This window comes from Haliotis cracherodii, unplaced genomic scaffold, assembly GCF_022045235.1.
Source record: "Haliotis cracherodii isolate W230 unplaced genomic scaffold, xgHalCrac1.p SCAF_2, whole genome shotgun sequence".
Taxonomy (NCBI): domain Eukaryota; kingdom Metazoa; phylum Mollusca; class Gastropoda; order Lepetellida; family Haliotidae; genus Haliotis; species Haliotis cracherodii.
This window is the reverse complement of record NW_027266275.1, coordinates 66,041,425-66,068,125: the sequence shown is the minus strand read 5'-3', so window position 1 is coordinate 66,068,125 and position 26,701 is coordinate 66,041,425. Positions and strand designations below refer to the sequence as shown.

Sequence of the window (26,701 nt, the reverse complement as noted above, 5' to 3'; positions counted from 1 at the left end):
ACACGTTTCAAAAAGTCTGTCATGGAAGTTTTAACTTTACCACATTTTGAGGTTTGAATTTTAAACAATAATGTGTCACTTGGTTAATTGACTTCTCACGAATCAAAGAATTACCACCAGCGGAAGTGTATTGTCCGGATAAGTGAGACAATTTTGTGTGCATTTCAGTGTTTTGTGTATGAAAATGACCGTCCGGTTCCGGAAACTAAATTTCCGTATATACGGGTAAATTTATATAGTAATTATTTCGTTTTGAATGAAAATCGTCCGGGAACCGAGGTTTCCGGATATCTGAAGATCGTATAAGCGGGGCACGACTGTACCATAGAACAGTGTTCCTATGAAGAGCAGCCTTGTTAATGCAGAACCCCCCATTACAGGAAAATCACAACGAGGAACATCTTTCTACATACCATAGAACAGTGTTCCTATGAAGAGCAGCCTTGTTAATGCAGAACCCCCCATTACACGAAAATCACAACAAGGAACATCTTTCTACATACCATAGAACAGTGTTCCTATGAAAAGCAGCCTTGTTAATGCAGAACCCCCCATTACTGGGCACCAGAAAAGGGCTTCGCACATTGTACCCATGTCAGGAATTGAATCCGGGTCTTTGGTGTGATGAGTGAACACTTTAACCACTAGGCTACCCTACCGCTCCTTGTTAATCAGAAATTTGTTGATTCGTATGATTTTACTTGGAATGACATTGTCCAGAATAACAGTTTCACTGTATGTAACTGGCCCAATATGTTGAGCACAGATCACAGAAAAGAGAATGTATGTGTAGATTTCAATGGGCCAGAAACAGCACACTTTTTCAGCAAATGTATCATTGTCTGATTATTTAGAAAAAAAAAAAAATTTTAAAAAAAGAAGGAATTCTAAACCTGATTCAAGTTGCCACCTTGAAAATCAAAATTACTGACAAAAGTTCATAAATGTTTTCATAAGCTTTGTAAAATAAGTTATACATGACTAGCGAGAGGGAAGGGGGCTCATGTGTGAAAAATAAAACTGGCAAGTAAGCCATATAATACAAGAAAAACAAACTGATTCCATATCAAGCCTGAGACAGCTGTCTCCCTATTTCTGAGTCACATAAGTCTTCTCCAGCCATGCTCTGAAACAATGTGAAACAAGAAGGATCCTATGCAGGTTGTATACTCAAACTGTTCATCATCTAGAATTCTTGTTAAGAATCGAGAAGATTCCCACCAAGTGGGTGAGTGAGTATGGTTTTACGCCGCTTTTAGCAAAAATCCAGCAATATCACCACAGGGGACACCAGAAATGGGCTTCACACATCATGTCGGGAATTGAACCCGGGTCTTCGGCATGACAACAAACGCTTTAACCACTAGGCTACCCGACCGCCCACATTCCCACAAGGAGCCTACAAAAAGCGACAATAATGCTATGAAAATCATAACTCTCATACTCTAACGGACTTACAGTTTTAAATTTAAATTAAAAAAATACCAATTTTCAGAATTTACAATGATAAGAACATTTTTATAAATCTAATATTGAACAATGATTTTTTTACGAGTTTGCCAGCCAATGGCACTTAGTTGGAACTCCTTTACAGATCACTGCATAACTCTGCACTTGTCCTCTGGACTTGTCTAACAAAGTAAAAATTTCTACGGCTGTAGGCAGGTGTTTGTCATGGGATGGATGGCTGTGACAGTGTGGTGAGACAGCACATGATTGTGTTGTGAAACAGACTACACCACCCACTGTAGTAGGCAACATAGACACTTAGTCCCTTTGATAACATTATTCTTCTTTAACAATATACATCCACAAAATATAATCCAAACAATGCTTCATTTCACAGCTCAGGCAATCTACACTTGGTTTCATTTTTGTAATTTAGTCTCTGAGGCCCTGGAGACAGGCTATAGCCCATGCAGTGAATAACCTACTGATTCATTGAAGTTCTAAGTGATAACTATCGGTAACCGTTGTTGCTAGTCACTGACCATGACATTTTTACAAATATGTTAGGAGAATTCTTTTCATAATCATCTACAGACATCCACCGTCAAATAGCTGGAATATTGCTAGGTAGCATTAAACAACAAACATACTTGTCGTAAATATGACCTTCCAACACTGGCCGAAATAATAAAATATGCACTGATAATATTAGTATTACAAAACTTAATATCTTCTTGCCCAAATGACACTAATAACACAACAGAAAGCCCCCGGCAATACCCAACATTGTTTTGTGTAATTTATGACAAGTGCATCCCCATCTTCAACACTGATGTAATCTTAACCCACCCAGGTGACTCCATCAATGAAATCAGCGCCGACTCCTTGCCCCTGGGTCAAAGCAAAGCAGCTGTCCCTGACCTGCCCCCAGGCAGGTCTTGACAGGTGCCCCTGGCTGTGACCTGACTGGGGACACTAGGCCCCAACCAGACAGGTTTATATCCCAGGATCAACATTGTTGAAATGGATGACATAAGTAGTACCAGCAACTGGTGATTACTGGGTAAGCAGGCTGACCTCACAAGGCTGACCTCACAAGGCCACTGTTTTACATTAGTCCCTCAGCAACTTCTGAGTAAATAGCACTTTTAACCATTGGCTTGGCTACATCAATTAGTTTAAACAAAGACCCTTGGATGGTACTGTGTCTACAATACTGAACAATATCTAGGTAACCTTAGAGTACAAAGAATCAAAGAGGTACTTGAAGTAAGGCAAGTTCTATGGATGAACAACTTCTTTATTACAATTAGTGTGACGTTTCTGTGTAGATCCTAACACCTTTATCAAGCAAGTGATCATCTGCGACAAGACTGGTATAAGATGATGCAACATCTATGTCCCCTATCTCCATATCCTGGGGCGGTCATTAAATACGATGACACAATGGCGAGGGCAACTATGCTATTGGAAGCTTCCCTGTCATTTGGTCTTAACATTTAGAGGATTTATTCCAATTCCTCGGTTAACATTTAATCCAAGAAATAAAGTAAAATCTTATGTAATAAAAATACATCTAAAAAAAAAATATCCTAATGGCACCAAGAACAATGTTTAATTTCAAAGTTGTGGCAATCTAGACTTGACAAAGGATTCCAGATATGACCTGAATTCCATTTTTAATTCATTCTCGGGTCTAGAGACTACACATCCCTGTGGACTACATTGAGAGTATTTTTCATCACGGTTATGTCTGATCAGCTTTCTGATTAAATACCACCAAAATTAAAACATAAAAATTCACAGATCCAAAATACTAATTCAAAACAGAAATCTAAGTTAGTGATAATATTTAACATGAATCAAACAGTGAGCTACATTCATGTTCAACTCCCCAATATTCAACAAGATTCTTATTGAACCTGACGGAACATGATTCAACAACAAAGTCACGTCTGAACAACACACCAAGGACCTGACATCACCAGGAGAGTGCCCAGCATGCACCATGGGGGATGGCCCCATGTGGACCCAAGTGATATCACAAGCTTGTAGATTACCCCAACGCCTCCTCATCTTGCGTCTTTTCTGTTTGCATATTAGGTGGACAAGTATTTAATCTGTTTGTGTAGCTGAGTAAGAGATATTCATATTAAGGGATGGCAACCAGATCGGCATGGAAGTACTCCAAGTCAGGGCTACCTACTTTCCCCCCAACTCTCACCAGCTCTTGCTCAGGAACGGACCTACGAGGGTTCACCATTCGAAGAAATGACCCTTTTCCCCTTGAATCATAAACATAAGAATGAGGAATTTATCTAACCCTGCTCAGACCCTGCTTATCGAACCCTGTTGGTTTGTTGGTTTGTTGTTTAACGTCGCACTCAGCAATATTCAAGCTATATGATGGTGTTCTGTAAATAATCGAGTCTGGACCAGACAATCCAGTGATTAATAGCATGAGCATTGATCCAAGCAATTGGGATCAATGACATGCATCAACCAAGTCAGCAAGCCTGACCACCCGAACCCGTTAGTCGCCTTTTACGGCAAACATGGGTTGCTGAAGACCTATTCTACCCTGGATCTTCACGGGTCCCTGCTCAGAGGCTGATGTTTAGCCCCAGGCTTGCTTGCCATCGGCACTTACTTTGGAATCTTAAATAATTCCCTGTAACAATACAGGCTCAAAATGCTGAGATGCACCATGCTACATTCTAACATCGTTTAGCTTGGTCAATTCTATATTTGTGACCACCCCGAAAAAAGGGACCATGCGGGGGAAAAATCCCATTTTGACTTCTCATTATGTTTAAAAGTAAAGTATTTTTGGAACACAAAAATACAATTCACAAGCTTCAATTTATATTTATAACAGAGATACATGGCATCAAACATTTAGGCTCATTTTCTGGAATGACTCATTTTCAGACTATAACTGTGTATATTTACCGTATGTTAATTGCAGTTTTTTGATATAATGTCTGATTAATTGAACGCTGACATGTATGCTGAAATGTTTTGAAATAATGTTTTTATTACATTATGAACTATCGAGAGACAAATAAGAAACTGTTGAACAGTCACACACATGACCATTTTTTACGGAGGTGAATTGACATCAAATGTCACTCTTAAAGATGTCACAGCACAATTGTACCTAGCGCCTGTAAGGTCCCTTTCCTCTTGATGGGCCACATTTGATGATATCAAGATCAGACCTATAAATAATGGAATGTTGTGAGCCAACATTTTTCGCTTCACTTAAGCTGCATCACAGACACCTGTAAATAAGTCTGGACTTGACAAACCAGTGGTTGACAGTATGAACAACATTTCAGCATGACTGTGATGACATCAGCCATGTGACAGTACAGAGAGCTGCTATTTACAAAGTTTGTAGATTGTACAATATCCTCAAATCATCACTGTCTCTCTTACACTCAGTCTACTCAGCTGGAAAACAGGATCCGCATTCAGGGGGGGGGGGGGGGGGGTGTTATTAGAATATATTTTTGGTGAGAAAAAAAGTTGAAAGATCGTAAATTTCGTGGTTAATGCTGTGTATTATACACAACAGATATATTTTTCAAAATTTAATTGCCAAGCACCTATCAGGGGGAGTTCTGTACTCCAGGTACAGCACCAGGGCACAGCTGGTGGCGATGACCTGTATAACTGTGTGTGCGTACTTAGCATGATGCAAGGATTAGATGCTATATAATAACACTCAATATGATCACCACGTTGTGAACCTCTCATCACTTACATACAGATCCGGGATAGATTAGGTCTTCAGCAACACATGCTTGCCGTAAAAGGCAACTACGCTTGTTGTAAGAGGCGACTAACAGGATCTGGTGGTCAGTTTCGCTGACTTGGTTGATGCATGTCATCGATCCCAATTGCGTGGATTGATGTTCATGATGTCAATCACTGGATTCACCAGACTCTATTATTTACAGACTGACGTCGATAGCTGCACCCTAGTCCAAGGCCTGTCTGCTGCCAGTGTCACAGACATTAAAAATTGTAAAACGTAACTTGAATGAGCACATAATTTTTAAGCAACCACATTTTGATGACATCAAGAACAAGAGTAAGAGAGTATGGTTTTACGCCACTTTTAGCAATATTCCAGCAATATCACGGCAGGGGACACCAGAAATGTCAAGAACAAGAAAGCATGACAAATTATACATAACACTGGGATTACTGATGCAGCTAAATGAAGCTTATAAGTGGTATTTGTTTTCAAAGATCAATGTTGTGTGGACAAAAAAGGGTTTGTCAGACACAAATTAGAAAAATACAATGTCAACATAAATATTAGGTTCCATTTTTCAAAAATAGATTACACTGGTGCATGTTTTATATAGCTAAATACAGCTCAAATACCATTTCAAATACCATTAAATATCCCATAATGCACACGCATTATACAAATTTCTGCTCAAAGAGGGTTACAAATTTCTATCAGCATATACTTTAAGAGACATTGTTAAACTGCCTTCCTGTTATAGCAAAATAAATAATCATTGTTTTCAATGACAATGTCAAGCTGGAGAAATGTGATACTGTGACATGGGACCATTTCACAACTGTTGACCACCTGACACCATGTAGTGACAGGGAGAGAGGCATGGCTGAACCATGTGTTGATCACTCGGAGGAACGCCACAAAGCTAGCACACAAGTTGCCCTGAAGGAGCAAAATACATTATCTGAATATTCAGCTAGCTATCTCTGTGATAATGTTGATGAATAGATGTCTTTGTAAGATTGCTGACGTAAAGAGACCCATCACACTTACAGGGGCCACTACGAAATGAAGTGCACGAGTGCATTGTGAGTTTTCATGCACTGTTTTTTCTGTATTAATTGAAGACGATACACTCCTAAAATAAATTACTTACTCGTTTTATGGCTCCCACGCATTTTTGTCAGTCAAATATTGCAAAATGAGCAGTAATTAGCAGTTCAGGGTGCAGTTGTACAAAGCAATCTTTGCGCTAAGATGACCATAATTCCATACCTTAACATAGGCTTACGGCAGTCAATAGATCTGAGGTTGATCTGTACAATGGTACCATGGTTCACTACTAAATATAGCTGCTACGAACTACGTCCACAGCCAGCTTTTCATCCTAATGTCCTTAGATCATATGGAAAGTAATTGACTCTTTTAAGATATTGATGACAATGCCACTTTTCAAATGATTAAAAGTAAGGGGTGTCTGTGCATTCATTTGTGCTTGATGTTGTAGTTTTTGCTCTAGATCAGGTACCCAATAGTGAGAACTTTGGAAAAATAGGAATTCTGACAAACTTTACAATACTGTATATATAATAAAAAAAAGCTATTTCCAGTACATGTGTTATGGATAATAAGCTACACAATCAGGAACAGGATCAATCATACTTATGATACAAGTACACTAAACTAAGGTTATAACGAACTCAAAGGTGCCACTAATATTAGTTTGTTATAAGCTTATATATACAGCATATATATACAGCAAATGTCTGTGACAAAAAGTAGGTTTGTTATATCTGTCGGTTTGTTATAAGCGTGTTCGTTATGAACATATTTTACTTACAAGAATCAAGGAGTTTATTGTGTTCATGACAACCTTTTCAACACATTTAATCATTTCATTTATGGAACTTTTCATTACAAAACTGTCTCTGTACCCCATCCTTTCTGTGGCAAGCAGATCTTTAACAACTAGGCTACCGCACCATCCTATGGGTCAAGTAACCCATGACCTGAGAAACTCACCTGTTTCAGAAATTAATGTGTATGTGTTTTTCTGTGGGTCAACGACCTTTGACTCCTTGTAAACAGTTTATAAGTCTTTGTATGATATTTAGGAGTGATACACATAAGGAAGAGATTTAATGGATGTCAACTTCTACATAATGAGGAACACGTTTGGGAGTATAGACTTAAACCTGATAAAGGAGTAGTAAGTGAGTGAGTGAGTGAGTATGGTTTTATGCCGCTTTTAGCAATATGCCAGCAATATCACGGCGGGGGACACCAGAAATGGGCTTGACACATTGTACCCATGTCAGGAATCGAACCCGGGTCTTCGGCGTGACGAGCGAACGCTTTAACCACTAGGCTACCCGACCGCCCCGATATAGGAGTAAGTACATACATGTACTGAGATGTTGTGTTCCCCATAACAAAGAAGCTGACATCCATCAATTCTCTTCCATCGTAAACAATGTAATATTAACACTCATCTCCTGCCCAGCGCTACATTAGTAAAGATACCCCTAACTGGTTAGTAAAAATAAATGTAGGTATAACTGGGGCAGGGCTAGCTTTACATGTTCGGGGCATTGAAAGTCTGCCTACAATGGCTTGATGTCACTGACTTGTTGCCAGTACTCATAGATCAATGTCACAATACATAGGCAATATCAGTTAACCTGTCCCTGCCACATACTTGGCCTAATAAGACGGTCACCTATAGGGGTGTGATCCTGACCAAAACACTTCAATCAAAATAAATATTTGTGATATTATATTTTCAAATGATGAAAATGACTAAAATAGCCTATCTAAGATAATTACAGGATTCATTTGCAACAAAACGTCACACAAGGAAATTCACCAATCCCCTAAACATGAAAATTAATCTGCTGAAGTACATCCAATGACAGAAGACATGATAAGACAGGCAACAGACTTGACATAACATAGGATGCCCACGCCTAGGGATAGACTTATCAGTAAGTTGATGGGAACGTAGTTTTTTACACATTGGCTGCAACTGACGTTAAGTTCTGGGTGTGCGAGTGTGGGCACCTCGGCTGATGGGCAACATCACGACATGAGTTGACATGGCACACAAGTACAAACCTCTGTGTGGGTCGATGCTGCCCAAATAGAAGCCGTTTACTCAAGGATGGTGTTTATTCGCCCTCCGAAGATCAGGGAGTAAGTGACTTTAAGTCGCATGTATTTCTCACTTGATCAAAACAAATCAACTATTAAAGGTAAACTATGGTGCACCACTGTTTCAGAGTACAGAGATAAATTTACTAGAATAAAATTCAAATGATGCTTATTTTGTAAACGTATTAGGCAAACGAAGCCTACTGTGTTTGATCAGAGAACTGTACTAGTGTATACTTCTGTGGTGTGCTAGTTTATACTTCAGTGGTGTACTAGTGTATAACTCTGTGGTGTGCTAGTTTATAACTCTGTGGTGTGCTAGTGTATACTTCAGTGGTGTGCTAGTGTATAACTCTGTGGTGTGCTAGTGTATAACTCTGTGGTGTGCTAGTTTATAACTCTGTGGTGTGCTAGTGTATACTTCAGTGGTGTGCTAGTGTATAACTCTGTGGTGTACTAGTGTATAACTCTGTGGTGTGCTAGTTTATAACTCTGTGGTGTGCTAGTGTATACTTCAGTGGTGTGCTAGTGTATAACTCTGTGGTGTGCTAGTGTATAACTCTGTGGTGTGCTAGTTTATAACTCTGTGGTGTGCTAGTGTATACTTCAGTGGTGTGCTAGTGTATAACTCTGTGGTGTACTAGTGTATAACTCTGTGGTGTGCTAGTTTATAACTCTGTGGTGTGCTAGTGTATACTTCAGTGGTGTGCTAGTTTATAACTCTGTGGTGTACTAGTGTATAACTCTGTGGTGTGCTAGTTTATAACTCTGTGGTGTACTAGTGTATAACTCTGTGGTGTGCTAGTGTATAACTCTGTGGTGTACTAGTGTATACTTCAGTGGTGTGCTAGTGTATAACTCTGTGGTGTACTAGTGTATAACTCTGTGGTGTGCTAGTGTATAACTCTGTGGTGTGCTAGTGTATACTTCAGTGGTGTGCTAGTTTATAACTCTGTGGTGTACTAGTGTATAACTCTGTGGTGTGCTAGTGTATAACTCTGTGGTGTACTAGTGTATACTTCAGTGGTGTGCTAGTGTATACTTCTGTGGTGTACTAGTGTATAACTCTGTGGTGTGCTAGTGTCCAATCATGAAGGAAGAACATGGGATTGATCCATAAAAGTTTAATGTCTTCAAATTTATCTAAAATTACAATCTAAGTGCACTTGGTAGGCAAATTTGGGGGGGGAAAAGCATGTCTAAAAGTTCTTATTTTCATAAATTCAGATGTATCTCAACATTGTATTTTATCATTGCATTCACTAACGTGATGTAAAATTAAACAGTAAAACCCCTTGCCCGATACTGGTCCCAATATAAGTGAAAAACTAGTAACCTTTATTAAACACAACGATGAATTGGGAGTTGTTTCTTCAATAAGAACAATTTTAACTGATATTTTTGGTCAAATATTGGTGTCTGAACAGGCCTAGATGAATACCTGAAGAACCAACTGATGCAATATATGGAATTTTATCATCAGACGAAATCTTGCCAAGACAGAAATGGCCTCATGGCATCAGACTCTACCTCACACAGATGGAACTCTTCATTCTACAAAAACACTATTTCGTGTATTGAAAGTGAGATATGTGCAAGTCATATTAATTTCTGTTGCATATATCTCTAGAACAATATTATCAAATATTGAGCCAACAACTCACTGAGTATTTATTATTTCAACATTGTGTTGAAACCTTAATGCAGAATGTCAAGTTTATATAAAAAAGTATGACAAATAAAAGTAACTTTCCACATCAAAAGTCATATGACAAGATCTACATAATCTAGAGACAGTTTCATAGCATATGTGTTTTTTGGTGAAACATTTCAACGTTTGACAATTCCTGTTTCAATATGCCTTTAAATGAGAAAGAATTTTATCTAGGGAACTGTTATGTTACATGTTGAAGTTCACACAATAGTATTAGATGACTAGTCGCCTCATCAAATAACCATGAAATAATGCAGCATACCTCAGAATAACAAAAAAAGGGGTAGGTGTGTATCTTCGTTTCGTTAAACATAATTCAAAACAGACACCTGTACAATCATAATGACAACGACTGTCAGTGATTAGGCATATGGGGCTGTTATTAAAAAACGCTAAATTTTGGTAATGCAAATCTAGAGATAATTAATACAATATCTGGTTTGTTGCATATTTATTAGATACAGAAAACTGGATTTATATAGATGTAAACCAAAACAGATCGACATATATCATCTCAATTAGTTATGGTATAGAACTTGTATGTACTTGATTAATGTCATAATCTCAGCAAAGCCATTCAAAATATTATGAATATGACGAAATCTCTACGATCCCTACAATAATACAGCACGTCTGTTCTTTCGTGCAGATATTACCTGTTCCTAAAAGATGAGGACAAAACATGAAATCTGCAGCAAACAAACTAGGTTGGCTTACCCGCCCCGTTCGGTAATATTTCAGCAAGAGAGCCTGGAGAGACCTAAATCTCCTGTCAATGGAACACGTTTCAAGCCGAAATCAACATAACACAGTCAACACAAACTACGTGTTGTCGCTTGCTAATAGTAGCACTGTTCGTGGATAAAGCATTATTTCTTTGAGTACTTACCACACATATTTAAGAATGTCTCTGAATCTCGGTACACACTGAATAAAACGTCGTACACCTCTCACAATCGTCTGTCAATATCTGTGCCACGTTACGGTGAACGGTATTTATAAGGCACCCGTGACCTTACGTTTACTTCCGGGTTAAGTTAAACTTTTCGCATGGGCAAAGAGTTGTCGATTCCATTGATATTTAAAATGGGACACTTCATATCTGACGCTCAGATCAAACAAATATTAAATAACTATTCGAGTCATTTCATATTTGATTTGAACCATGCGAATCTTAACGATGGTTAAAGAAATAACGAATGTTATCATTGCCTGTCAAGCCGACCGGAAGTTGATAGGGATGATGGGATACGTAAACAGATGCTCGCTCGTTGGCGTTGGTGGACAGTAAGAAGCCAGTGTACGAAAGTCAGCAAATTTCGACTATTTCTGCAATCAACAAAAATGAGTAAACGAAAAGGACCAGAATCAGGAAACCTTAATGCAGAATTTTCAGACTTTATAATGGGTAATTTACTTATTTACAAAGATGTGTCGTTGACATGTTCTTTATATTCTACTTGGCCTGAGAGTGAGATCGATCCACTTGTTTTATTTTGTAAACAAAGAATATTCCTGACACCATGGTCATGAGTTCAGGATAATACCGAACTCGTAAGCGATACCTTCCTTTAAAATCAACAGTCATGCTGTTAATGTCCCAACAAATGTACAGTGTATCATATTAATAGATGTGTCAGGGTTAGAAACGAACAGTTTTTGTCCACTAGTCATTATAATGATAACATAAAGCAAAACCCTTAAAATTGGCCAATTCCTACTAGTCCTTAGGATACTTTTACTATTGGGCAGTTTGGTAAGGACAAGTGCCAATTTCTAACACTGTGTGTAGGCCTATTGCGATGCGTAGAAGTTCCTTTGTAACTTTATTCACTTCGAATGCATATTTTGAACCAACAGCCATGTTCCTGTGATTAAATGTTTTTTGTATGATCCAGTCATCAATATTTAGTTTACATCACAGAACTGACCATATGTTTACTTTTCCTTGGATCAGATCAGATTTTTTACCCTCATATGTGAAGTTATGATCTTGTTTCATTACCACAACTGCAATTAGTCTTTAGCTGACTAAGACCAAATGTCAGTCTCAGCTGAGTATTAAAGGGGCACTGATCTAACGCAATTTCCCGGGACTGGTTGTTGCCTTTGTTATTGTTTTTCCCCAGTGAGTACCCGGATGTATAGCAGAAATCTAGACTAGTTCGCGACCTCTGCTGCGCCATTCGTAAGCGCATTAGTCGCTTTTATTGTTAGTAATAAGGGCATATGGTCAAATTGATCAACAAAATGAAATAGCATCGGTAATGGTGACGAAGTAACTTGCTTGGTAATTTTGCGATTTTCGTTTACACTATTTTGACTTGCAACACAAAGTAACTATTTCACCTGAGCATTGCTTTTTTTATAGTGTGTATATTTTTTTACTGTCAAATGTGTAACACATTTATTAAACGTCTAAATATTCAGTTATTTTACAAAGTGACTGAAAAACATTTCCATCTGTATTATTATGATAACAAATTCCAAACATTTTGATGTTTAATGTCATCACCAAGAGACTGAAAATGTTACGTTGAAAAGCTTCTAATCCTACATAATAATCTGTTGTGATGTTTGTAGGCCTTTTTGATCGTCTTAATCAATCTGGACAGATTTTTTAGTCGAAATGACTGAAATATTTACACGTTTTATAAATTGCCTGAGTGAATAACATTTTACAAATTGACGGTAATATATACACGCTTACAAAGGAAAAGACCTGTGAAAACAACGTCTATCGCGCATTGAAGAATTTCCCAACCAAGACGTAGAGAAACAAGAACGAATCAGTTTAAAAGAAGGAAAACAAAATGCAAATATCATAATTACAACCTACCAAATTTATGTGTATAAATTTTAGGTAGCTTCCTTGTTCGAAGAATGTATCCGTGAATATCCACACAAAGGAACAATATCCCACTCGTCTGCAGCTGTACAAAGAAACTTATTCGATGTCACGTGTCTCACTAACAATCAAATATTTTAAAAGATATATATCGTTTCGGGATATTATAACCCGTTTTTGTTTCTCAACTGATCACTTGGATTGTTTCAGGTGTTTTACATAGGTGTCACGTCTCAATGGTCGGCTGAGAAAGCCCACGTGACAACTATTTTCATAACGTCCACGGTTCCTAAAAAATCCATTGAGTGATAGATAACAATGATCAATCAATCAACGTATTATCAGATAACCCTTTGAACAAAGTATGTTGTTTTTACATTGGCACTTCACGTCATTATATGAGTGTATTCCCTTTGTATTAGAAAACCTAGACATGTAAACACTCACTCTTGACATATCCACTGTGCAAGATAACCGTGATTAATCAATCAACGTATTTTCTGTTAATCCTTTGATGACTAGGAACGATCCGTTGATTTACAAAACAATGTAAATCAACTGATCCTTCATCTCTTGCTGGGCTGACACGTGCATATTACATAACACACATTTCACCTCACTTCAAACCTGGATTTAGATTGAATAATTACCCCAGACACAATAAATGCCAAATGGGAACCTTTGTCAGGTAATGTAAGTGGTGCTACCACTAATTGTACCTGTAATAAATTCATTAACTGAGCATCAAGTGAATGACGACAAATACACAACTGTAGGGTTATACGAGAAAACGTGGATGACAACAAGGGAGTAGTAATCGTATTATCGACGCAAGCGGAAATCCGAAAATCCTTTCACTGCATGGATACTTTTTTTAGTATTAAACTATAACCATCTGGGGTATTTCCAAATGACATCTGATGAGCTCCGCTGTTCTTTTTGTCTGTTTGTTTAGGCTGAAGAAATTAATTAACATGCGCCCTTTGTCGAAATCTTTATAGATCACAGTTAACCAATCAGTGTTTATGCAAAAATGCGTAAAACAAATATTGCCTCCAGCCTCCAAGTTTATTTAGCTGTTCTTGCAGACGGTAGCCTAGTCTCTGGTCACGCTCAGTTGCATTGCGTATCATCCGGGTACTCACGGGGGAAAAAACAATAACAAAGGCAACAACCAGTCCGGGGAATGGCGTTCGATTAGTGCCCCTTTAACATTTGGCTTCCTTTCAAAATCAAACTAACGAAACTGAAAGAGATGAACATAGAACCCAAGACATGCAAGAGTTTACCATGTTTCACACCAAGTACAGCATACGACCACAAAGATTTTATCATGGCGTTGTGAAAATTCCTTTTTTAGGGCCTCTTTTCTGAAATCACAGGGCATGAGGATGCAGTCTTACACAATCAGAAAATGGCATTCATACATGTCTGAAGCCATAAATAGGAAAGAAAATAGATTCTAGAAGCTAATTTTTTATTGAAAGATATTTAATAAATAACATGATAATTAATGTATTGAGTGTCATCTTCACAGAAGCCACACCACAAGGCCCAGAGAGATTTCACATTGCTAAACTATATAGAACTATATTTTGAAGAAAATTGAAGCTTGCAAATGAAAAACATATATTTTGATAAATATGTCGAATATTCTCTTCAGAAGCCACAAGAGAAGAACCATAATAAGTTCCCAGTTACTTCTTGGCACCATCTCTACACTCAACGTGGACCATTATTAATGAAGTTGCAAAATGAATGGAGTACCAAATGTCAGTGGATCAATACTTTATTAGATGTTTGTTACCTTAGTTTCAAAGGTTCCTTATTATATCAATCCAGGCTTTTCCGAAACAACAAACACACTCAATTTCATGATAGTTCAAACTGTGATAATCATCATAAAATACACAACTGACTTCTGATTAACCATCTCCCAATGAGCATATGTCTCCTAATGAGACAGTACATATATCTCATTCACATAGAAAACAACACCAAACCAATCCCACCTCAGATAATTTGGTAAATACAATTTGAACTCATTCAAGAAAATCAAGAAATATTAGTTTGGCTCAGATTTTACAAAAGCTATTGCTTGACATGCTGGATGTCTAGAGAAAAAATAGCAGTGTTAAAAGCATTATTTTACCTCCTCATTTGAGGATAATACTAGTAAACCTGGATGTCTTGAGGAAGACAAAACAAAACAATCAAGCCGACACCCAGATGTGTAGGCATTTGTCATCCTCATCTGTTGCCAAGCTTAAGTGTCCTGCAGCTGGAATTGCTGTAGCAACCCTACAATTTCAGGGATGTAGCTTAACCTGAATCATTTCACTATCATGTATAGCGATAAAATATAAGGACGTCCCCTCAAAAAAGTGAAATTCTGCTATCCTCAGGATACCTTTAACATTACTGTCATTCAGACTTGAGCTAGCAGACTAGTGAAAGTTGCGCTCTGGTTTTTATCCCACTGTTGTTAAAATATTCATATGATCATTTGTGTCAAGTTTGAGTTTTATTACCTTTTTGTTTTTATTGAGTAATAATTAGCAGGGATTTATCTTGATCTGCTCAGAGGTTAGTTCAGCCCCATGGGAGCTGCACTTGTCAGTAAATATTCCCAAACTGGAATTACAAAGTTTTACAACTGATGTTATTTAATAAATAAGCCATGATTGGGAGCTGTTTAATGTCGATAAAACAATGTAGGGTGAATAAACGATGAGGGGCATGTTTTATTGTATGATAAACAACGACCACGAGTCACTTATTTATTATATGAGATGTCAACATTTTGTACGTCCTCTTTAAGGATGCTTATAAAATGTACGTAGGTATTTCCCGGATGTTCTCACAATTTTCACATCGATTATCTATACCTTTTCTTCCAATACCGATTGTCATATCTCTTCCACTTTTGAATGTGAACGTTCAGCCATTGCATTTATCCACATTGCCCAACTACATGTATGGGGACCAAGGCACTGGACACTTCCCTCTCAAAAATAGCCTTGTCCAATTTACGCCATTATCCAGTTGCAAACGTAAGTTCGAATCTCCAAGAATGATGACATGATAGAACAGTGTTTAGTCGTGAAGTAAACCACACTTAGTTCTTCATTGTTCTTTGCAATTTATCGCGTAGCAATCTTATACATAATAATAACTAATGTTATGGCTTTGTACTGTTGACTTGTATTTCACTTACCAATTTGAACAAAATAACAATATTTTCCCCAAAATTACCTGCCTTTGGCACTTTATTTGAAATTCTGGATAAATCCCAGATGAGTTAATTACTGTTGCTTAGCCCCAGTCAGTCTTGTTGCAGTTTATGGGGCTTCAATGCATTGTCTACAAAGGCAGGACATCTGTCATGAACGTGTGGTATATGAGGACTCCAACCGTATTTTCTTGAGTAAAGTGCACACTTTTTAAAAAAAAAGTACAGCCATAAAACATGGGTGTGCACTATACTCAAGAAAATACAGTACCGCATTTGACGTAATAAGCGCCCCGCTCTAATAAGCGCCCACGGCGACATTTGCTAAGATATTGGCAGGTGAACAGTCCCAATTAGCACCCATTCCGATTGATCAATGTGCACAAGATTGATTTATTTGTGTATAATACGCACTCACGTGTTATATGAACGCTTAATTATGGGCATTTAATTCTGGGAAAATATATCTGTCGTACATAAACATTTCAGGCTGTCAGCATAAACCACGAAATGTATCTTTTAAATCTGTTTTTTCTCTCACCAAAATGACATTCTAATAAGAGCCCCCTATTTCTAATTTTGAGAACATTTCAATTGATATTTTCTCCAGATGTTTTGGAGAAGATGTTTTCTTATGCCTGATTTAAGTACCCAGATAAGACAATAGCTTTATTTGTCAGATAGTGTTCATTGGGCTTGACTGACTTGGAAGGATTGTGGTGAGTTCACAGCATAGGAAATTGGCATCTTATCTTCTCTAGAAATGTCTGAGCTGAAACTGTGTGTGAGTGTTTACTGTAAAAATCGCATTTTCACAAACAGAAATTGGGCTGAATTGTCTTATTTACAAGATTGTTACTTTGGATAATGTTTGCAGTTCTTGATCGACACCAAAACCAGTTTGATTCAAATGATTAATTCAGAGACCATATTGTTGGTAGTCGAAAGTTTATATTTGCAGGGATGTGAAATCTCCCAGGAAACACGGAAAATCACATTTTTTAAAACAGTAGTCCTTGGAAAAAATCATCTTCTGCTTACTGACTTATTGCATTTCTTGGTGTGAATGTTGTCCAAACTGCACAAAATTTCTTAAAACTTTTCCTCTTTTTCTTTCCCCCGGAAAATCTGCTCACATCCCTGTATTTGTTTATGAATCTATTTTGATATTTCTTATACTAGTTATGAGATTGGCATTGACAAATAACTGTAAATTCTTGAAAGTATGATTTGTTTTTATCATGTTGAATGTCATTACAATTACTAAGTAAGTACCAAACTTGTATAAGTGTATCAGCCTGAACAATTAATATAACTTTCAGCCAATATTAGCATGAACATATTGACTATTATCAGCAAAGTCTATTCAACTCAACTCTATTCTGCCCCGGTTTGGACTGGTTGAAACAGTCGTTATGGTCATGGTCTGTGTCCACGTGTATTTGGTTTACCAATTTACCGTTGAATATGAACGTGATAAATATGAATAAGGCCTGCTTCCACAGATTGTGTAATTTTCAAATGGTAATATATTGCGAGTAACCATGGTAACAGAATTAGGACACTGATCTCAGCAATGAATCCCTAGGATTGGTTGTTGCCCTTGTTCTTGTTCTTGTTCCCTGTGAGTACCTGGATGATATCCCAGAAACCACAGTAAGCTTTTTGTCACTTTTATTGATAGTGTAAGGGCGTATTGTTACTTTGATCAACAAAATGACATACAGTTTTGTCTGGGAAATAGTAAGGAAATGTAGGTATTTTGCAGGGGTTGCATCGATATTGGTGACAAAGTTACAGACTCACTTGCTTGGTATTGTGAGACACTATTTTGACTTGTAAAAATATCTAAATATTTCACCCGAGCATTGCTTATTTTATTGTGTGTATATGTTATAGTCCATCCTAAAATGACAACAAGTTTCACTTAGGCAATTTATTAAACATCTAAATACTCAGTTATTTTACAAATTGACTCAAAAGTCTGTCCTTTTATTGTATTATGAAAGCTAATTCCAAACATTTTGATGTGATTTCATCATCCAGTGAATGAAAGTGATAGGATTAAAGTCAAAGTACATTTCTATTTCTGTGGCTTCTAATCCAAGCATTATTAGTCTATTGTGATATTTTAAGTCCTTTGAACATCTTAATAATTTTTAGTCAATCTGTTAAATAAATGGACAGATTTTTCAGTTAATTTGTAAAATGACTGAAATATTTAGACATTGTAGAAATTGCCTGAGTGAATCATTTTACACATTAATTGTAACATATACAAAAACGAAAAGGCTTGTAAAAACAATGACTTAGTGTTGTATGTCTTGCATCAAAGAACTTCCAAATGATAACGTAGAGGAACAAGAATTATCCTGTTCAGTGCTACAGCATATGAATGGAAACAAAATGAAAATATCGTAATTGCAACCGACCAAAGGTATATGTATGATATTAATCAATTCCCTTGTTCGAAGAATGTGTCTGTGAATATCCACATAACAGAAAATATCGCATACTTTTGCAGCTGTACAAAAGAATGTGTCTGGTGTCACATGTCTTTGTAACAATCTAATTTTTTAAAATACATTTATAGAATTTCTGGATATAAGAACTCATGTTTCTTTCTCAACTGTACTCGAAAGATATAGGTGTATTCCATCTTCTTTAGTAAACTTACTCATGTAAACACTTAACACTCGTGTAAACACTTAACACTTGATAAATCCACTGTGCAAGATAGTGATTAATCAATCAACATATTTTCGGTTAGTCCTTGGATGGATGTTTTTGTTGTTACTCAACTGATCATTCATTCCCCTCTTGCCGCGCTATCACATGCATATTACATAACATACATTTCATCCTACTTCAAACCTGGATTTAGATTGAATAATTGCCCCAGACACAAGAAATGCCAAATGGGAAGCTTTGTCAAGAAATCTGAGTAGTGCTGCCACTAATTATACCTGTAATAAATTCATTGAATGAGCATCAAGTAAATAACAACAAATATACACAGGTGTGGGGTTATACCAAGAAACATGGATGACAACAAAGGATTAGCAATCATGTAATACACGCAATCCAATATCTGAAAATACTTTCACTTAAGGGATATTTTTTTATTAACTATAACCATCAGGGGTATGTGCAAATAACAACATCCGAAGAGCTTCCCCTGTTCATTTCGTCTGTTTAACTAGGTTGAAGAAATTAATTAACATAAGCTAGTGTAATATCAAAATCTTCATAGATCACGGAGAACCAATCAGTGTTCACAAATGTGTATAGATATTGCCTCAAAGTTTATTTATGCTGTCCTTACAGACCATAGCCCAGTCTCTTGTCACGCTCAGTTCTAAAGTGAGCAAATTGACCCACAGCAGTAAGTGAACCCAAGCGGACAATGTTAGACAGACGAAAGAAGCCAGTGATTAGTGCCCCTTTAAACATATCGATCTGTAAATAATTTCATCTCATGTTTTGATAGGAAATATTACTATTATGCCATTTAAACCTGATATTGCTTACTTTTGATAGGAAATATTAACCAGATGTCGATTACTTTTGATAGGAAATTTTACTATTTTTCTATTAAACCTTATATGGATAAATTATGAAAGGTTCAAATATCCATGTACAACAGTAGAATAGTATTGTAGAATCCAATGGTGTGGTCAGCATGATATCAAATAAATCATTGTTAGTGGTTAGGCATGGCCCCTGTGTAAATACTGGTAGTACATTTATAAATAGCTTTCAGCTTGTCCACTCCAAAACTGACACAAGCAGTACGTTAGTAAGCCATTAATAGCACCCCTTCCCCATCTATTGCAACCCTTCCCATTTCTTCTACATACGAGCCAGATAGCTGCACAGAGGTTTCAGGAAGTAATGTAGCTGCCCACACATATGTTATCTTGCGTGACCCTATACAGGTGTACGTAGGTATGTATAGATTACTCCGGTGGGGTTATACACCTGGTTGAGCACACTCCCTTTTTGCCAGACACTCGGCCAATAGTAGCTCCGTCAAGACCTACCCTGTTCCGGGATCAGGCCTTCTCAGGAATAACATTTGTCAAGGGCTTTCTCAGTATTTGGGTAAATTATTTATGAAGGCTGAGCATCATTAAGTGTGTCCTGTTCATGAAATTCTTAAGACTGGAAAATTTTAGGAAAATAGTGAGCAGTCATTCTATTTCTGGAGTTTCTTGTAGTTTTCATTTGGTTTAACTGCATTTTTTACCAAACATTTGGTATTTACATGTACTTCTACTACAGCATGGTCAAAGGCATCTGGATGATATCTGAAATATTTGTTGAAAAAAAAATAAGTAGGTTTTGAATTATAGAATATCATTGTATATATATTTATAATATATATAAGCAACATATGTCTGTTTGTTTTTTTATCTCACTGGAATTTTTAAAAATATATTCTTGGATTAGAAATGTTCAGTTAGAAAAGTTGATTTGAATATAATTAATTATTATACCTATATCAGTATATCCCAGGCCACATCTTTGCATTAATATTTATTTAGTTAATCAAATGGTGTACATTCAAAGTACTGAGGAGCCATGGTCATAATGGTGGCACAGAGATTCTGTCACTCATAAAATAGAACCAAACAGTAATGATCAAGGCAATATGCAAAAGTCTCCAAAAGTCATGTTGGTGAGTTGTTACCTATCAGTCTGGAAAACAACACTATTTAACAGATCTATCACATAGATGTATCAGTCCTTTCATGTTTAACACCATTCTCAGGAATATTCCATTTTTATTATGACAGCCAGTGAATAATCAGATAAATGATTAGATAAACCAATGATTGATATCATGAGCACCAGTCCCCCCAAGCGACAAGTGACAAGCGACAAGCATAGGCCTAATCTATTTTGAAATCCCGAGGGGCAATCTTTTCTTCTCAGCAATTGGCACATGGCCTACGTATTCTAGAACATTCATACTAAGTGCTTTGCAAATAATTTTTTGCATCTAGCTCAATGTTTGGACCTTTTGGTTCATGACTATCATTGCCTCACACCAGTGACCCCTGGTTGCAGCCCAGGATTCTAAATATATTACCGTATTTGACGTAATAAGCGCCCCGCTCTAATAATATATTGGCAAGTGAACAATCCAATACTTATTTATTGGTGTATAATACGCACTTGTGTGTTATATGCACCCTTAATTATGGGCAATTAAATTCTGGAAAAATATATCTGTCGTATATAAACAGTCAGGTCGTTAGCATAAACCACAAAATTTATCTTTCAACTCTGCTTTTTCCACCAAAATAATATTCTAATAAGAGCCCCGTATTTCTAATTTTGAGAGTGCCCTGGGCACTTATTACGTCGAATACGGTAATACTTTTTCAGAAACAGAATGCAGACTTGTTGGAGGTGTGAAGTTTCATGATGAGAATGATGAAAGTCCATGTTTGTTTGCAATGCAGAATCGTACAGAATCGTGTAAAATCTTGGTGCCTTTGGTGTTGACTGAGGAACATGGTATATATTCACCCTTTTGTCTATTGAACAGCTACAAAATGCATGACATATAACATTTGTACCACAAATGGAAGCAGTGTGTTTACTCGGTTGGATCATATTCACATCACATATTTTACCCATGTGACCTTGACACATAAATCTATGTCCATGGTGTCAGTCACTGGATTGTCTCGATTATAAACAGGCCGCCGTCATGTAGCTGCAATATTGCTGAGTGTGGTGTTAAGCATCGGACCATCAAACATGAATCTTTACTGTTACATTTGTTAGGTGGAATTGAAATAATGATGTTCCGATCTTAGAACATATCTCAAATGAAAGGATCAGTAGACCATACAATACCAACATGAAAGTATAAACTGCATCTAGTTCTTTGTGGCAAACTACTTAATGTGATGAAAGATTATTACTCCCAAATTCCTCTATTTGCCCAAGAATAGTATCACAAATAATTTCTATTTATGTAAATACTAACTCACCAGACCATAATATTACTGCTGGGCTTTATTGATGTATGTTTAATGCAAATTTTGAACTTTCCTGAAGAGATCATTTAATATTTAATTAAAAGGATATGTGGTGTCCTTTGTTTCTTTCAGTCATTAGTCATGTCTGTTTGATGAAATTGAAACAGGTTATCCAGGTATGTACATGTATATGCAGCCTGCAAATTTGATCACTAGTCCGAAACCCAAGTCTAGTACTTGTTCAGTCAAGTAAGCTCTGCTAATAATAGTCCACATGATTACACTAAATTGTACTTAAAATTAAGCTAACAGCTATTCGGTCTAATGTCTCAACAGCTTTTATATGTTATGCTATAGACAAGAACTCGTATTTTGTTTCACCATGTTTCTTCAGTGGTCATGAATTCACAAATGAGAGTATTATGACATTCTACTTATAATGGCATGTCACTTTATCATCAAGACCATGACATTGCCTGTGCATTTCCTAGCAATACTATTGAGTCATTGGCATCATGATTTAAGCATGTAATCTTTCCCCGTGTCAGTCATGTGATATGCCTTCAACAAGTTCATGTCTAACACAAATGACTTTATGAGCACTGCTTTTTCTTCCTTGTGATGTTAATCACATGCTTGAATGATAGGGCAGATATATGCTGCTATCTTGCTTCCTAATCATTGTGAATAAGACCTCCTTAAGGGCTCTTAACCTGTGCATTTGTCTGTTGATAGTGTGTACTTGATAGTCAAAACACACACATGATATCGTTATCAAAATGTTTTCGATATAAAACTTCTTGAAAGTTAGAATATTGACTGCTTTATCAAGTTGACTGAGCCCTGTCTAAACCAACACCAATTAGATTTGTGCCATTTTTATTTTTTATAAAGATGATAACACAAGAAGATAGAGTTGAGATATAGATTTTTTCTTCTTTATTCTTTCAAATGGACATTTTGACAACAAGTGCTAGTACCTATGTCCAGTGGGTCCACTTTTTAGGTGAAAGTACTCACATCTGTAGTCATGGTAGTCATCTGTTTCTACTCTGTCTTCATTCATACCACAGCTTCTAACGTGTCAACATCTGTAGCAAGCTGATGTAGTCTGTCTTACAGACCCTGATACAAATATATCAACTACAGCCCATGCAAGTCTATAATGTTTGGCAAGTCTAGATTACTGCAGTATCTGAAAATGAAGAGAATCACTGGGCTCCCTTTTTATTATATTTTTATTAAGATAACTGAGCAACTGTTTTTTCTGTACGATATGTTCATTTCAGAGACTATATGTTAGTCTACAAGCTGATGTTATCAGTTTAATCATGAGGCAGGATGCATGTTCTTTATATGTATCAATTGACCCTGTCAACTCAAGGAACTTTAACTACTGGTCTCATCCTTGCTTGATGTTACCATCAGAAAGAATATTGAATATGTAAATAAATAATTTGCAAGTGATTCCACATCTTCCTGAGGTAAGGGAGTTAAGAGACTGTAAAAGTCTAGTTTCCACCCTTGCCGAACTAGGCTGGAATTATGGAGTTATATTTTAGTTTGACTAACGAGTCTATGCATCATGATGCATAGTCCAATCAAAATCATGTAACAAAATCGCCATCCAGTTCGTCAACTTCAAGTTTGTTTTTTAACATTTCACTTATTTCTGGTTTGCGGAATTAAGAAAACACACTGTTTTTAACTTCTTCTCTTTTTTTTTAATTTGACATTTCAAATTTTGGGAGTCAGCTGATTTGTAAACCTAGTTTTGAAACAAGTCTGGCCTCACTGATAACTGATAACAGTCAGCAGAGTAACCAAAACTGTTTTCCATGAAACACTCCTAGTCGCCCTGTAGCCTTAAGATATATTATAAGATATATGCACTGTGTTATAGTGTATTTTCATCTTCAAGGGTGACTTCTGGGCATTATTATTTAATATATTAGGGCTGTGTATTGACCTGGATTTTGTATTGCAATATATTGCCATGCTTTAACCTGTATTGCGATAAGTATTGCAATAAATTGTCAATTTACATTTTCATGAGTTAATCAGAGTTATACCCTGTATTAAGGTTAGATACCATCAGTCAGTGTCCCTCACTATTTTTACTTTTCAGTGAATAAGTGTATGATAAGAGATTAGAGAATAAGAATAAAACAAGAAATAAATCTGACTTCATCCTGTTTATTTTGTGACAGTAGTCACTACCAGTTTGTTAAGTCAGCAAAAGGTAGACTCACATCTTCCTGAGTCAAGAGAGTAAACTGACTATAAAAGTCCAGTTTCCACCCTTGAAGAACTAGGCCGGTATTATGGAGTTACATTTTGTCTGAACTAACGAGTCTATGCATAGTCTAATCAAAATCGCGCACCGAAATCAAAATCTGGTTCGTAAACTATCAGGCAGATTTCGATCGATTGCAGGATTTGCAAAGCATGTGCACCGCCAACTCGATGTCGGCAGATATTTTCCAAATCTTTTCATGTTTTTAATCAAGGTGCTCACGTGATTTGATGCATTTCGCGATGTAAGACCTGTTTTATCACAGTATAGATCTTGATTATCGATCAGATCGTCCTGACTGGGTGCCACCATTTTGTGTGAAGCTAACGCAAGTGATACGAGAGGTGGAATCTGATTGGTCCATAGGAGAGGTTTAGAAGGGACATAATTGGTAATAGCCACTGGTGGTGCAACGACCGAGCCCAGTAATTCCAGGCTTGTTTGGCAAGGGTGGAAACTGGGCTTTTAAAGTCAGTTAACTCCCTTGCCTCGGGAAGATGGTAGACTCAGTACAGTCATCATCAGTATTTCATGAGTGAATGACGGGCATTAACAAATAACAAAGCAACTGTAACTAAAATGCACAAATTTCATTGACATTTGATAAACTAATAGCCCTATCAAATATGAAATTGTAAAAATTGCAGTTGAAGTGACATAATATTGTAAAAATACTTTCTTTTTTATAAAATAAGCACTAAAATGAAAATATATATGAAATCCGAATCATCTGATTAGCAAACTAAACTCTTCAATCACTTACAATAAATTTTAGATCCAATTTATATTTATTTAAACAGGTAAAAAATATCACCTGTTCAGTTTCTTCTTCGCCAGACATCATCACCCTTGGCTTGCTTATTTGGGACGATGTCAAAATCATCTGCCATTTTTTAGCTCAGCAAAGATCAAGGGAGATAATATGGTTCTCAGCACGTGACACCTCGGTATCGAGAGATCCATGAACGGGCTATCGCTGTGAGGAGCTTGATAGTCTCTATGTGTACATTGATAAATAGATTGTCAGAGGCAAGATGTATCAGAAAGAGACTATTTTCCATCTCCATATTGATTAGGAACACATAAATATTCATATTTATATTTGCCCCAATATATTGCTACATTTACAAACGTATCGCAATATGTATTGCTGAAGATTTGCACCACAATATACCGGTGTACTTGTAATACCGCACACCCTTATTATTTATGGTGAAATTAACAAAGTATATTATACAATATTACTAGAGAATCATTTATTGATACATTCATCTAGTACATAACATGAGCAGATAAGTCAAGTATTGTTGCTGGGACTGCCAATAAACCCACAACCTAGTCTCCCTTTAAAAAGCTATATATCTAACATTTCAATTTAAACACCATCACATGTGTTGATGTCAATATTACATTTCAAATTATATATTTACTACTTTTCATTTGATCAGTCTTTGCCATATCCAGGAATTTATCTAGGATTCCAAACTAAATGTCCTTGGCAAGCAAGTTGGGACAAAATTGTTGTGTTGTTCAAAATCTGATTATTTTAATGTTCTTTAATTCTGAGGAATTGGGACATTTTTAATTCAAATCGGGAATTTTTACTATCATTTACTGCAGATTTGGGACCGAATATTGGCCTCTGAGCAGGTATCAGAACAAGGGCCCACTTTCACAAAGCGATCTTAGCGCTAAGATACTCCCATACTTTAGTATAGGCTTACAATAGTCTTAGCGCTAAGATCGTTTTGTGCAAGTGGGCCCTGAACCTACACTGGAAGATCCACTGGTAGATAGCTTTATTTGAGGCTTTGGCATTACACTCAGGGCAGGGCAGGACAGAAGGAACCATAATTTGGTTCATGGACTGTGAGACAGACTACCATGCTTGCTTAGGGTTGCTTAGGGTTGTTTTATGTCTTCAGCTTTGTCCATGTTATTCCTTGTCAGCAATAGTGAATCTAGCCATGAAATCAATATTAAAAATGACGGATTGAAATTTACAAAAGACTGAGTCATATTCGGTATTTGAAATGATAAATTTACGCAGAGGAATGACATGATTATATTTACTTGGCTGTAATCATGATAAAGAAAACTGTCTGTATAAAATAATACAACCGTGACGTCCTGGTATATAACTGTATAATGTTTTTTTTTATACTGTTAAAAGCGGCGTAAAACCCAACTCACTCACTCACTCACTACAATGTTTTTGGTCTCAGAGCGAACTTCACTATGTTCAGGCCAACAAGG

General features: G+C 36.7%; 2 protein-coding genes across 7 annotated transcripts in view; one reads left to right on the top strand and one right to left on the bottom strand.

Annotated features, from left to right (window-relative positions):
* LOC139468384 (glutamine--fructose-6-phosphate aminotransferase [isomerizing] 2-like) overlaps positions 1–11,070 on the bottom strand; it is a 71,700-nt gene extending 60,630 nt beyond the window's left edge. For all 6 annotated transcript variants that reach the window (XM_071250327.1, XM_071250323.1, XM_071250324.1 and 3 more), the window contains exon 1: positions 10,963–11,070. In XM_071250327.1, the coding sequence (XP_071106428.1) occupies positions 10,963–10,969 (7 nt within the window). In that variant the 5' untranslated portion in view covers positions 10,970–11,070. The remainder of the gene's footprint in view (positions 1–10,962) is intronic.
* Positions 11,071–11,299: 229 nt separating this feature from the next.
* Positions 11,300–26,701, top strand: part of LOC139468383 (DNA polymerase beta-like) — a 39,916-nt gene continuing 24,514 nt past the window's right edge. Inside the window, exon 1 of the mRNA XM_071250322.1 lies at positions 11,300–11,481. Coding sequence (XP_071106423.1) covers positions 11,334–11,481 — 148 coding nt within the window. The 5' untranslated portion in view covers positions 11,300–11,333. The remainder of the gene's footprint in view (positions 11,482–26,701) is intronic.